General features: G+C 37.3%; 1 protein-coding gene across 1 annotated transcript in view; it reads left to right on the top strand.

The window, feature by feature from the left end:
• The first annotated feature begins 11,395 nt into the window (after positions 1-11,395).
• Positions 11,396-14,406, top strand: part of LOC149073062 (eukaryotic translation initiation factor 2 subunit 2-like) — a 30,370-nt gene continuing 27,359 nt past the window's right edge. The window contains exons 1-2 of the mRNA XM_089246120.1: positions 11,396-11,583; positions 14,171-14,375. Of these exons, the coding sequence (XP_089102246.1) occupies positions 11,566-11,583; positions 14,171-14,375 (223 nt within the window). The 5' untranslated portion in view covers positions 11,396-11,565. The remainder of the gene's footprint in view (positions 11,584-14,170; positions 14,376-14,406) is intronic.

The following is a 14,406-nucleotide window of genomic DNA, read 5'->3' as shown; positions in this document are numbered from 1 at the left end:
CTGTAATGAGGCGCTGAAATAGAGGCATTAGTAGCCCCTCTTAGTTTCAAATGGCCCCGGGTGGGACGGTAGAGAGAGAGACGGCTTTTTTCTCAGCCCATTACATCAAGGAAACAGATATATTTCAGCTCCTAATGCCACAATGCATGAAATAAGGAAGGCAGGGTCGTGTCTCCAGTGGTGTAGATGGTAGCATCCTCCTGCCCGATTTGCAAGACTGCCTGGGCTCGAGTCCATCAGAGACCAGGTGGCTTTCCTTTCCGTGTTCACCTCAGCATAATATCGAAAAAATATCTGTTTCCTTCCTATATCTCTAATTTATTTTTCTTGTTTCGTCACTCATAACCATAATCCGAAGATTTCACTTCCCAGGATTTGACCTTCAGCCAGGGCCGGTCTTAGAACTGGTGGCGCCCGGTGCAAAAACATTAATCAGCGCCCCCCCCCCAGGCGCGAATCCAGAGTGATGTGTCAGAGGAAGCATTTTTTGCTAGTCATTACTGTCCCGTAAAATACGGGACAGATTCATTCTACCATATTATCAGACTCTCTTGGTGTGGTGATCGTCCCCATCCCCCCACAACTCTTGGATGGATATTAAGGAACGAAGAATTCGGAAAACTTCTAGAACGGGATTCCTGCGTTTTAACTTGTGAACAAGCATAAAAACCCAACTTGTTTGATTTAATTAAGAGATTTAAAAACATTAAAAAAGGAAAACGTCACACACTTATGCAGGATACTCATCACGAAGGATCTATCTTCTTTATGCTTATTTTAATTGAGTTTCATGGTGAATTTCGTGTAGTGCAGCACGCATCACATACAGGCTAAGATGATAATAAAAGTGGTTAAATTGAAGTGATATTTCTGAATGATTTCTTTCATATCTATAAAACTCATGAACTTCATTTGAAATTATCCCTTTCATACCCTGTACTAAGAAACAGAAGGGGCAGGCAAACACCAGCTAAAGCACCTGGCCCTGCAACTTGGACAGGCCCGTAACTAATCTGAGGCATCTTGGGCGGTGCGACGAGCCGAATGAGTGGGGGAGGGGCGCTTGTAACTCCTTTTTCTGAGCATAACCATTTCAAGGAGACTCCAAGAAAAGACTGCCCTCGAGTAAGCACGCTACGGCCCTGGGGAAGGGGCAGGGCCGTCTTAAGAGCATCATGGGCCCCCGGGCCAAATAGTTTTTCTGAGTGGTTTCTCGTGATAGGCGTCAGGATAGTTGAGTGCTGCTTGTGCTGATTTCCCGGAACCAGGGCGTCCCCAGAATACCAGACAGGTGGTCTGGAAGTCTCTGGGGGTTTCATATAGCATAGCATATCTTTGAAAGAAAGTATGAAATCTAGCGCTTACGCTAAAGAATTTATCGTAGGACTGCATCCCGGACTGCATACTGCTGTATTTCGATCATAGTGTTATACTTTTCAGGAACACCCAGTGTGTAAACTGGTGATACGCTAGTTTCTTCCTTGGAGCAGTAAGAAACGCTGTTTTGCAACGTTCCACGCATCACTTCCCAGTGACACCCGGTGTGCATAGTCTTAAGCTGGCTTAGTCTTTTTTTTCTATTGAAGATAGCATATCCTTGGTAATGAAAGGTACCGGACTCACTTTGCACAACCCGGCACATGAAACTCTCGCAATCGTCAAGCCAGCCCCCTCCCGGTAGTCCTGTGCGTAGGGGTTGTTCAGAGTGAAGCACCAACGCTTTGCTTTTGTGCCCATTTCCAGGCGTAGGTGAATTGCGAGGTGTAGTATTAGGTACCCGAGCAATGTTATAGTAGGCATCGTAGGTCCCCAGGTGGTCCTAGAGATTTGACGCCCTTCTAGAGCACACCGAGCTGCCACTGGTTGAACTAATAGGAAAGTCTGGCGATTCGGGAGACTGGCCAGTGATCGGGAGCGCTAAAGTGCATGGGTTTTTTCGTGTGAGAACATTTTTGTTTCTTCTCGTGTGACAAGTAGGATTGAGGCCCAAGTGCCGGTTCCCTATTTAAAATGGTCATCTATAATCATAGTTTTTATTTATTCAATTTTTTTGTTTTTTTCGAAATACTGTACTGTGTTGGAAATTCCATTCTTCGTTTCTAATAAAAGTAATACAAGTCGGGAAAAAAAGGCATGAAAGGCCTCTGGCTCAAAATCTTTCCCACATTAGAAGACACCTTCAATTCCTGTACAATTCCCTACAACACAGGTACACATTTGCTCTCGTTAGTAGAAAAATTGGGTGGCCGAGGGCGATTACTCCATTACTTTTATTTTTTACAGCACACCAAGAAATTTCGTCTTCTCCCCAAAAATCTCCTGCAGGGGTAAACGAAAAGAGCTCAAGAGAGAGAGTGTGTATTTTTACCTGACCAAAATGGCTATGTACTGTATGTATATAGGTGCACTGCACATCAATTATTTTTTTTTTCGAAAAATAACCGTAATATTATGTACACTCAAACCTTTTTTTTTTTTTGAAAAAAAAATTCTCATCTCGGTCATTTTTCATGCATATTTTATAGTTATTTTTTTATAAATACGTATCTTAAAGATATTTTTCTAGCGATGTATATTTAACGCGTTTCGGCGCCCCTTCTCATTTGGCGCCCGGTGCAATTGCACCGGTCGCACTGCCCTACGACCGCCCCTGCCTTCAGCTGTTCTTTAGAGACAAACAAGAAAAGGGGAAGCAGGAATCTGTTCCTTTTTGAGTGAAGGATACATACGATAAAGCTATTCAGCGTATATGTGGGAAGGTTTCAGTGTCCAATTGGTGTACATCGATACTAAAACATTGTGCTGTCCGCATGCTCAGATTCTCAGTAAAAAAATAAAGTTACTTCAAGTTTGTGCTCTGCCTTCACAAGCAAAGGATGACGGGCCATCTGAAGAGAAAGCATTTTTCGGTTAGCGAAAAACATGACAATTTCGACAGAATTTGATTAAAATGTTGAACGTACCAAACAAACTTCTATCAAGTAATTTTTTCATACACTGCGACTTTATTCTTAAGTTTATATGTATATTTTTTCAATTGTTGTCAGAAATATGTTGTAACAGCAACCCCAAAGTAGGTAGCTTTTAAAATTTGCCGGTTTCTTTGATTAGTTAAATCGGGGTTTGGCTGTACTTTGCATTTCGGCAATTACGAGATACGTCTCTCTCTCTCTCTCCACCTTTAAACCTTCTTATTTCAGCAATCACAAGCCCAGATACGTTGTAAGTTTTCTTCTCCTAAGAATATATCCCCCGCGCCACAATCTGTCAGATCAACTGTCAGAGGGCGAAGTCAGTTTTTCTTTAAATTTTGATAACAGAAGGGAAAGGATGGTGTTTGGAATATAAAAAAAAATTTCTTTCCCTTCGGGGTAGTATACGGATATGCGTACAGTATAAATCAGTCTTTTCCGGTTGGTTCGGGGGTGGTAGAAGCTACTGGTATACCGTAGGATCCTATGGGTTTGCTTGAGTTGTGGGGACGATGAGAGAAAAAAATTTCTGGAGAAGGAGGCGATATATCTAGAACAAAAAGTTTGGGGAATAGGGTTAACTCAAGTTAACCCTTAAACTGCTCTAAAGCTTTTGGATGATGGCCTTGGTGTCCTTCTCAATCATCCTCTGATGATTTTAATTTTTTTTTTTTTTAGATGAAATTCTTGAAAAATGACGTATAAATGGAATCGAGTATATATATTTTTTATTTGTTTTTTCTTTCATTATTTCCTTATTCTCAGACAGGTTCGCTTGTACTGCACCCCTCTCTTTTTTCCGATTTTATTCAATGCATACAACGACTGGGTTTGATTGCCATCTATCGTCCACCAAAAAATTAAGAAAATACTTTTTCGCTTTCGCAGAGACAGAAACATATCTTCGGCTATTTACGTAGTTGAGGAGTTGAGCAGCGTTTTAAAAACAGACGTAACTAAGCTAGATAGAGATTCGAATGAGAAGAAGTTCAATACAGCAGCATTTCTTAATATTTCTAAACCCAATGACCAGTAAAATGTCTGAAACAATTCGACGGATTATTAACATACCGAGGGATGATCTTTCATTTGAATTTATGTATTACCAATACATTGAAACTTTAAAACTGTCCGAGATGTTGAAAGGACCGGAGAAAAGTATCGTTATACATGATTTATTGTTATAGATGGAATATAATAACTGGAGTCCATGGAGTTTAAGCAAAATACCATATAAATGTCTCTTCTTCTTTTTCTTTTCAAACTTTTTTTTTTTTTCTTTTTTTTCCTCATTTTTTTTTTCAAACTTTTTTATAAAAATGACTTTTTGGAATTTTTTCTACCTTCAGTACCTATTTCGGCATTGTTTCATGTATATCCGTAAACTTAGAAGCTGTGTTCTGTGGGACCCCCCCCCCCCCCAATCCTATTTAAACGCAAATAAGCGTAAGTGCCCGAGAGATAGAAAACTTGGTGTTTTCTCAAACATGGAAGTGACAAGGACTCTGCTATACATAATTTTCAGATAGTAAGTAATCAACATACCGTTGAACTACCGCACCGACATTGTAAGAATTCTAATTAAAACTGAATTTAAATTATACTAATTACAGTTAATTCAAACAATTACGATTTTTGACTAATTGCGTTAACTTTGCTTTGGAAAGTCAATTAGTCCTGGGGGCTCATGCTCTCTCTTTGTTTTGATTTTGTATTTTTCACACCATAAAAGCACTAGAAACAACCAAAGAAATTTGTTTTCCGTTAAACAAAAATCCCTTCCATCGAATAGAAAAGACGTTCCCTTTAAAACGAAACTACTGAATACAGTACTATGTTTAATACATGTATTTGAGCATTCTGAGAAATTATGTCATTATTATGAAAAAATCTATTTTGAAATAAATCTATATAAAAGCGGTATATATATATATATAGGGTGATTATAATCAAAGTTCCCGAACTCTGTGAATAACTTTTCTCAGAAACTACTCATCCGAACACGGCCAAATTTTCAGGATATCTTAATGGGACCATGGGAGAGAAATTTATACAATAAAAAATTAATTCAATTTTTAGCAACCAGTTGAAAAGTGGCGCTTTTCATTGCATTTTCTTTTTTCCATGGTCCATAAAGCGTATATACCAAGTTTCAATGGAATTCGTCTATCAGAATAGGTCATCACAACAAAGGTCTGAGTAGTTTCAATATACTGACACTGCTCAGACCAATGTAGCGCCCTATTTGGGAAAGAACGGCGTTAAATGCGTGTAAAACGGTGTTTCTCCGCATGAACGTTTTTTGAATTCGAATATCTCTGTTAATATTACACTTAGAAACATGGAATTTCTTTTGTTGGCATCAGGAAAGACAGGACTACAACCTTCTATTTGCAAGTTAGAGCACAGGGGGGGGGGGGCGTATAAAAATGTAGATTTTTATTTTGTTACACACTGTATTTTTACTCTCAAAACTGATACAGGGTAATTTATGAAACGTCTGTTGAGCATTTTTTAAAGTGGAATCATGCGTCTACGATTGACGGTTGATGAGATAAAGACTGCGCTAGCACTTACAGGACACCCTGTAGATATGTATCACACGATGACGATTCAAAAATGGATTTGGCTCCTACCAGGCCGTCTTACATCAGCACATCGAGCTTCAGCCAGGGATCTCCGGCCACTTCGCGAAATGGGAGGCCAAATCCGAATCATTTCTGCAATCCGGACTTTGGCCAAAACTCATGGCCAATTCGTGAAGTGGCCGGCCCGGCTCCGTCGTGAATTGGCCTCACTTCGGGATTTGGCAGTAACATATATAGCTTCTATACCTCCTCTAAGATCAGTACCTCAATACATAAGAGAACCACATGCTGTATCTTCGGTTGCTCTTAAGTAGAGTTACAAGAATTGAGAGATGTCCTCACACACACATGGTAGAGGAGGAGAATAGGGAAAATGACCGGAGGGATTCTGAAATATAAGGATGTGATGATGACGATCCCTCCGCAGGAAGGGGGAAAAAGAGGAGAGACGGACCAATCAGTGGATAATGAAAATCAGCTGACCGAGGGGAAAACAAACAGGTTTGTTCAAGGTGCGCACCTCGTTTGTGCACTTCGTTCTCTCCATCACCTCGCTTCTCGTGTATGGGCGGTGTAGAAAAAAACAATACAATTTCGTCACCAGTCTCTATTATACACTCTCGTACCTCTTGCTGGCCGCACTATGTGCGTGGCCTTATCTTCTTGTTTACCTATATAGGACATTCATCTTCAACCTGTTGCTCGCTAGCACTATAGTGCTCCTCGAAGCGCCAAGAGTGCTCAATGCTCGCGTCCGCTTTCGTGCTCTCGAGCACTTGATCAACGCTACTATTAAATACCCAGTGAAAATTGCACTTGAGGATTATAATTATGCAGTTTTCAAGCATGCGTCTGTCAAAGTTGTCGTAAGGGATGCTCTTCGTTCTAAGATGGGTATGCGTATAGGCAGAGCTCGCGACTCAAGAAATGTTGAGACCTCTGGGGTAAAGACCCTTAGCCCCTGAGACCCCAACTTTTGATCCAGGCTCACGCGATATGAGAGGTGATTTCTTCCAGTAAAGTGTGTCTCCGGCTGTTACGTTTGGCATCTTATCGCCAGACAACCGGGTTCATTTCACTTTTATTTTCTCATGACGTCTCGCTGCTCATGTGTTAATATTACAATATATAATTTAATAATAACATAATATAACATAATGATCATAATGATATATGATATTATAATAATGATATATGATATGATAATAATGATATATGATATGATAATAATATATGATATGATAATAATGATATATGATATGATAATAATGATATATGATATGATAATAATGATATATGATATGATAATAATGATATATGATATAATAATAATGATATATAATATAATATAACATAATAATGATATATATTATAATAACAATGATATTGATATGCAATAAACACAGCGGCTTGCCACAACTCAAATTCTGCTTCGTTTCCTAATGAATCTATTTTCATTATGAACCAATAACCAAGAAATGGGTCGCTTCGCCCCCGTACCCTCATCTCGCCCAGCGTTCACTGTTTGGGAACCACCCCCTAGCCCCATGCATCTGGCGATTGGTGGTGAAATATAATATAATGAACCACATTTAACCTGAGCAACGGTTTAAAGAAATTATATGCAATAAAAAAATTAAATTTTCTTAAAATTAAAATTAAACAAATTTAAGATCATCGAGAAATGAAGATGGAAGGGAGGGAAAAAATGGGGTGCCAGGTTTCAGTGGGACACACGCACACACAAGACCCCTTACGCTAACTACTAAATACAAATACAAATACAACACCACAACAGGCAAAATGCCCAGCGAGGTGGCTGAGAAAAAGATGCCCATAGCAAATATGGATGTCATATATTTCAAATAAAGCAACCCAATTAAAAATTTAATTAGAAACATTATAAAAAATATATACACATGATAAAATATTATACAATGCCCATAAAGAATACTTATGGTTGTCTTATTCTAAGTATGAATAGCTTCTCGATTTACCCCAAAATGTTTATCATACTTCTTTTTAAACGTGTCAATTGTGTTACAATTTACTACCTCCGGGGGTAAGCTATTCCATTTAATGACAACCCTATTAGAGAAAAATTCCCTGCGACACCATAACCTTGCATTGTCCCTTCACTACACTAACTGCTGTTTTTGGTTACAGGTAGAATTAAGAATATCTGTGTTGTGGATAAACGTCGCCAGGAAATATGTTGGCGCCTTCCGACAGACGCCAGAAAAACGCTCGCCAAACGGATCAGAAGTTGCGATCCAGTGTACAGGGGTGGAAAAACACAAAAGTTTATCTGCAGGTAGGGTAGGTCCTGGAAAAATCCTTTACCCTCCCCCCTTTTTTTTTCCTTTCTAGGAATCTTCCAAAACTGGATACAAGACCGCAGGTCACAATCATTTTCTTTGCCTTATAAGTTGTTTTTCGCTGCGATCTCGCGACTTTTTTTTAAGTGAAAAATGCATGAGTCTGCAATGTTTTTTGCTTTTTTTTTTTGCTGCTGCTATGGAAAGGAAAGGAAAAGTTTATCAATCGAAACAAAACTTCAGATTTTATTCGAATGCGAACAAAATAACGAAACAAAAATATTTAAATCACTGAAAAAAAATTCCGGCTTCTGTCAACTTTTTTCTTTTTTTTCGTTATGTGTGTGCATAAACAGTTAACTCTAGATCCATATTTCAGCAAAAGTAGTTCAAAATGAAGGGGAGAAATAAAGTCAAATTCATCTAGTGTGTTTTTATTTGTTTTTTCTTCATTTATGTTTCTACAATCCAAAAAACTCAAATTCGTTTATAACGAGAAGTCCGTTACAATGACAATCTTCCCTTTGATTGTGAAATGTCGTTATAACGGACTTTTAATATGCGTATTTACAATTAATATTATTAGTGTAAACAGTATTACAGTATATATACAGGGTGTCCTGTAATTACTAATGCGGCCTTTATCTCATCAACCGTTTGTCGTAGAGGTATGATTCTAATTTAAAAAATTTTCAAAAATTACCCTGTACCAGTTTTAAGAGTGAGAATACAGTGTGCCACAAAATAAAAATTCTACATTTTTATACGGTCCCCCGTCCTCTAACTTCCAACTAGAAAATTGTTGCCCAGTCTTTTCCGAGTCCACAAAGGAGATCCTATGCTTGTAACTGAAATATTCGCAAAGATATTCAAATTCAAAAAACAGAAAAAAGGTGGGAAGGGACAGCATAAATGAGGGAAAGGAGCGTTGTCCGTTAGATTTTTCTGTGTACCACAGACCGCTTAAGTGATCTGTGAATGTGCCACGAGCCTACTTGAGTGATCTATGAATCTGTCTCAAGCCTACAAATTGCCTGTGATTTGCAATGGCAATTCATTTCCAAAATTTTATTTTTTAAAAAAAAGCAGGGCAGGATTAAAGCGTTTGCATTTGCAGGCCCTAGACAATTGAAAGGTTTTTGTGCCCCCCCCCCCCGATTCCTAAAAGCATATTTTACTCGATATTGATTCTATAAATGAAAAAAAAAACATTATATGAAATTTTTTATTTCAGAAGTACACTATAAGGAAGAATTATGATTTGAATATTTTTAGGCATTGAACGTTGAAAGTCTCCTCCTTTTTTCTTTTTGCAAAGTCTTTGATAATATCTCTTGGAATTTTTTTGGAATACCTTTGGAAGTTTTTGGAACTTTTCTTTCATATTTCCCAAAAAGATCGACCTTATATTTTTTTACACTTTTTTTTCAAAACCTTTTTAAAACATTTAACGATATTTTCTCAAATCGATTGCTTGTTAGGATTTCATAAAGCGGTTTCAAAAGCAACCACTGAATCTTAGCATGGCCGATATTACTCTCATTTACCGTATTTTTGGTGAACCACAATCATTTGGGTACCCGTTCTTTCTGATACATTTGCGAGTTATAATCTGTTAGTATCTCTTTTACTTCTACGATCGATCGAATTAAAGCGTCTTTATACCTATATTCTAGGAGTTATAGATCGAACCACAAAAAGGTGGCTCCAGTCTGGGTAGCCTATGCGGACACAAAAAAACAAAAATTGAAAAATATTTTTATCAAAAATTTAAAACTATGAGCGTACTGGATTGAATGATTCGCAGAGAAAACCATGATTTTTTTTAAACGTAATCCTCACACACTCCCGAGATATCCGTAAGATCTGTCCAGGGGATTTGTTAGTGTTAGTAGACATACGTGTCCGAATCCACATCTGCGCAATCAAAGGCTAGCTCCCAAATCACTGGACTGCCAGGCAGCAGTTTGTGACGCATTTCATCAGGCTGGGAACACATAAAGGAATTTTCGGGGTTGTTATTATTTTAATGGTGAGGCTTATACGCCATAAGGGGCGACGAAACTGTCTCGCACGGTGTAGAGGGGCAGTGCTGTCTTAACGCATGGGCCCACCCGGGCACGGCCCGGGGGCCTAGAAAGGAGAGGGGCCTCACAAAAATGAGAAGTGGTTGAAATTTTCAAGAATTTTCCAGGTAGGGCCTCAAAAACATCACTTGGCCCGGGGGCCCATGATGCTCTTAAGACGGTCCTGCAGAGGGGACGAATATTTGGCTGCTATTCAGTATTCGGCCCTTTTGCCGAATATATGTGTAAATCTAAGTACATCAAGGTAATTTTAAAAAATTATATTGATTAAAATTTTTCCCATAAATTAAAAATTTACTGATTATATTTTTTTGTGTGTGGTGTATACCCCTTTCGAAAGGGTATAAACTCTTTCACAGATCTGTGAAAGAGGTTATGTCAGGGCGAATTTCTAGGATAATGAAGAGATGAAATTAAAAATAGAATTCTACTGCAATAAGGTGGAAGTAAGCATGAATTAGGTTAGGTTCACTACCTACTTGAATTAGGTTAGGATGTACCTAGACAACATAAGTTTTGAGCTACTGAAAAAGACAAAGGGAGCAAAGAACATCTAAAGAATAAAAATAAGAAAATAAGTCGTAAATTTTATAGTGCATTACTAGTTGCGAGTAAATAATGATTGGGATTTTCTTAATTAGATTGTAAAATTGGTAAAAAGTGTTGAAAAGATACTTTGATAAGATAAATTGAGTTTGTCAAAGGGCCCTATGATGCTAATTAAAAAGTCCCAAGCTAACTTTACGGAAATTTCACGAAATCTCATTCCAAAAACTCAGTATTAACATGATCTCTAATTTGCAACATTATTCATTTTTCTGCATTTGTGCCATCCTTTTGATGAAGGTCTTCAACTATACAATCAATCGAAAATTATAAGATTTTCTGAAGGATGCTTGATGCTGGAAAAAAAATTGTACGTGAAAAAACCACATTTTGATAACTTTTCGTGGTGCCCCTTCTTTCCTGATGCCCTAAGCACATGCTTATTGGGCTTAATGGTTAATCTGGCCCTGCAAAAAAGCAGTGAATGACAATTTTGTCGACAATCGGCAGTGGCATTTTCCGTATTCTTGTCAATGCAATATGGTCATTTCAATTATAGCATAAGTTGATCGTGTTAAATACATTTGCTCGAAATTTTAAAAATAATTTCAATTCATCACAACATAAAAGTTCATGACTGAAACTATGAGAACGTCATCAAAACTTATAATAAATCAGTGATAATACATTCGGTCATCAAGAAAATCGAGATATTATCATTTTTCAAAAATAAACCTTGATTTTAAAACAGTGACTTTTTAAAATTGACGAATCATAAAACGTCTTATATCTTTCTTTTTTGAAGAAATCGATCATGAATGGCTGAATACCAACTACTCTTACAAGAGCGTTCAAGCGTACGCGAGTTCATGCGGAATTCCCGAGAATATTATGTTTGTGCGAAGAGTATGGTAGTGTCCACCCTTCTCCTCGAATAAATAACTACTAGCGGTATGATCTAAATTCTGATGCAAATGGTGTGGAATTTAATTTGGTGCTGATTTTCAGTGTTTTTACTGACGTTTCGTGGAAACAAATTAGTGCATAATCAACTATGGCTGAAGACGAATCGGTAAGTAATTGATCATTTACGCAGAAATGATCAGTATCAATGTTACCACGCTGCTAACATGCTCACGTTTATACGTGTAATCATGTTGATCCTTTCATTGTTGGATCATCCATATGTTTATCATAATTAACCGTGGAATAACACTGAAAAATGTAACCGATTGCACCCCTCTTATAATTTGGTGCAGCTAAACATCTGATCTGTGCACTGATGTTGACAATCCTCACATCTCAGTTCTACCAATATCTTTTATGGTCAAATTTTATGCATTTCCCAATTTTATGTCATTGATTTAGTCTAAAATATAAAAAATTAGTGTATTTGACAATTTACAGGTGTGAATTTTAATGCTACTAATCTATTTCCAAAAAGTTGGAAAATGATACTTTAAAGTAATTATGTTTGTTTAAATTTGTTTTGTCACTAAATGATATTAATATCTGACTTAAGAAACAATAATGATTCAACTACTATGTAGGCTGTAATGTGTATTCATTGATATAGGCCCTACTGACCGGCACCGCAACTAGGGGGGGGGGAGCACACGAGTGGGTCTGTTGCTCTGGAATGGAAGCAAATTTTGCCCTTTAACCCTCTTCAACATACAAGGAGCTTCAAAATGTGTGCTTTCCTGGCTGAGGCAGCATATAGTTATGGCTGTGACACTGACAGTCATGTGGATTGTAATATTAGACTCTGTTATTTTATTTGCCCTAAATTCTCATTTCTCAACCTTTATACTCTCGCAAGGATACAACGGGTATATAGTCAACCCCCCCCCCCCCCCCCAAATGTAGAATGTTTTGCATTGAGCCCTCTGCTGACAAAATGTTCTGGAACTGCACTAAATGAAAACTTCCAGTGACTACGGCCTTTCGCGGGAAATAAAATTAGTTAATTTGATAAATAAATAAAAAAAGTCTAGGGGCTCCACAAGTCAATAAAAGTTGAGAACTGCTGGTTTAGATTATCAAATCATTTTTGATGTATTTTATATTGTGAAGTTTACACAGCGCTTTGGAATTGCTATTAAATTAGTCGATGCAGCAAGATCAAATTAAACTGTTGGTTTTTAACTATAAAAATGTGAAAATATTAGTTCATGAAAAAATCACAACAGGCATATTAAAGAGTAATATATATAGCCTAATGCAAGCTATATTGAATCAATGTTGGTGAGAGTGGGAAATGTATAGATTCAGGGGTTCAAAACTTGATTATTACTTGGGGGATGTTATTGACTTTCAATAATGTCACTGTGAACAAAAAGTCAAGTGCCAAAAAAATAAACATTTGTGTTACTACATAATTAGAATTTGTGTTTTTGTGTTACTTTCATATATGTTGTGCTTTTGTATTTGCATATGTTACCGCTAAAGCTTGAAAGCCGTTAATGTGCACATTACCTAGCTAATCTGCAGATTAACTGATTTTACACACCACACTAGATACGCACTCAGACTGTTAGGTACACATACTTACACTTCCGGCACAACTCACTAGGTAGTAAATTGCCATGGCGATAGACCTGAGTTGTGCTCGGCTTAAAAAAAAAAAAAGAAATATTGACTGATTTGATACCTAGATAATCTGTAGAATAATTTATTTCTGCACTATAGCGGTAACACATATACAAAATTTGTATTTGGGTTTTATACTTATTGGCATGCTTTTTTCCTACATATTTACTCAAGTCTGGTCTGCAACTAGAAGAGAGAAGAGGTCGTGTAGTGCAATGGAAGCTGAGTTTACTCTTTTTCTGTTCAAGAATCACGGGGGGGGGGGGTGGAATTCGCACCAAAATAGATACTGGCCCGAACCCTTGATTTGGCACTCCTATTTCAGTGGCACCTTGTGCAGCTGAACAGGTCTCTAGGCATTAGAGTATCTAGTCTCCTGCCTCTGTGCATTACAAAGAAACCATAGCCAACTTGACTTTTTTTTGTTCAACACATCAAATTGATGTTGATCCTTTTACTCATAGCTATCCTGATAGCATTAAAAAAAAATTTTGTGGATTATTTTTGAAGTATAAATGCATTAAATAATAAATTTATTTTTATTGCAACATCCAACCTTTCTCAATAAAAAAAAAAGTCTGCAGATAATATGCAGCGGTCTGCAATCTATATTGAAAAAGCTTCAGATTTCATTTTTTAAATGTGGGTCTATATATAAGCCACAGATTAACTACAAAAAATGTGTGGTAATTACGATTTTATGATAATGATAAGTCCCAAAGCAGAATGTTTTGCATTCTGCAATGAGCACTCAACTGACTGAAAATGGTCTGTAGTAAATTTCCCATAATAGTATTATCCACACAAGAAGAGTTTTTTCTTAAAATTATTCCTGCAATTGTTCTGCAGCTGCACTGATTGTTCTGCAATGTGCATCATAGTTTTCACTATATTCTGCTTTGGGGATGAAAAGTAGCTTAAGGAACTCTAACTTAATGTTTTTACCCAAATAAATTTGTTTCTCATAGAGATCTGTTTTTATTACTGATACTATTTGGCACGTGAATCTTACTCAAAGTTGGACATGATCCATGTTTTGTTGATTGATTGTTTTTTATGTTTTTAAGGTATTTGATCCTACACTGAAAAAGAAGAAGAAGAAGAAGAAAACTCCATTTTTTGATCCTTTAAGTGCCTTGGAAGACACTGCTCCACAATCTGGAGTAGCTGGAACTGATTCAGTTTCTGCTGGTGGTGATGAAGACAATGAACATTTAAAAGAATCGAAGAAACATGATGATGAATCAAAAGCTGTAGCAGAGAAAGATGATGGTAATTACCTTTGTCTAAAAAACATGTGACA

This window comes from Pholcus phalangioides, unplaced genomic scaffold (assembly GCF_987345545.1).
Source record: "Pholcus phalangioides strain wild (caught in Gottingen) unplaced genomic scaffold, Ppha-v1.0 ptg000017l_1, whole genome shotgun sequence".
In the NCBI taxonomy this organism is placed as follows: Eukaryota; Metazoa; Arthropoda; class Arachnida; order Araneae; family Pholcidae; genus Pholcus; species Pholcus phalangioides.
The sequence above is the reverse complement of the archived record's forward strand: the minus strand, read 5'-3'. Positions and strand labels throughout refer to the sequence as shown.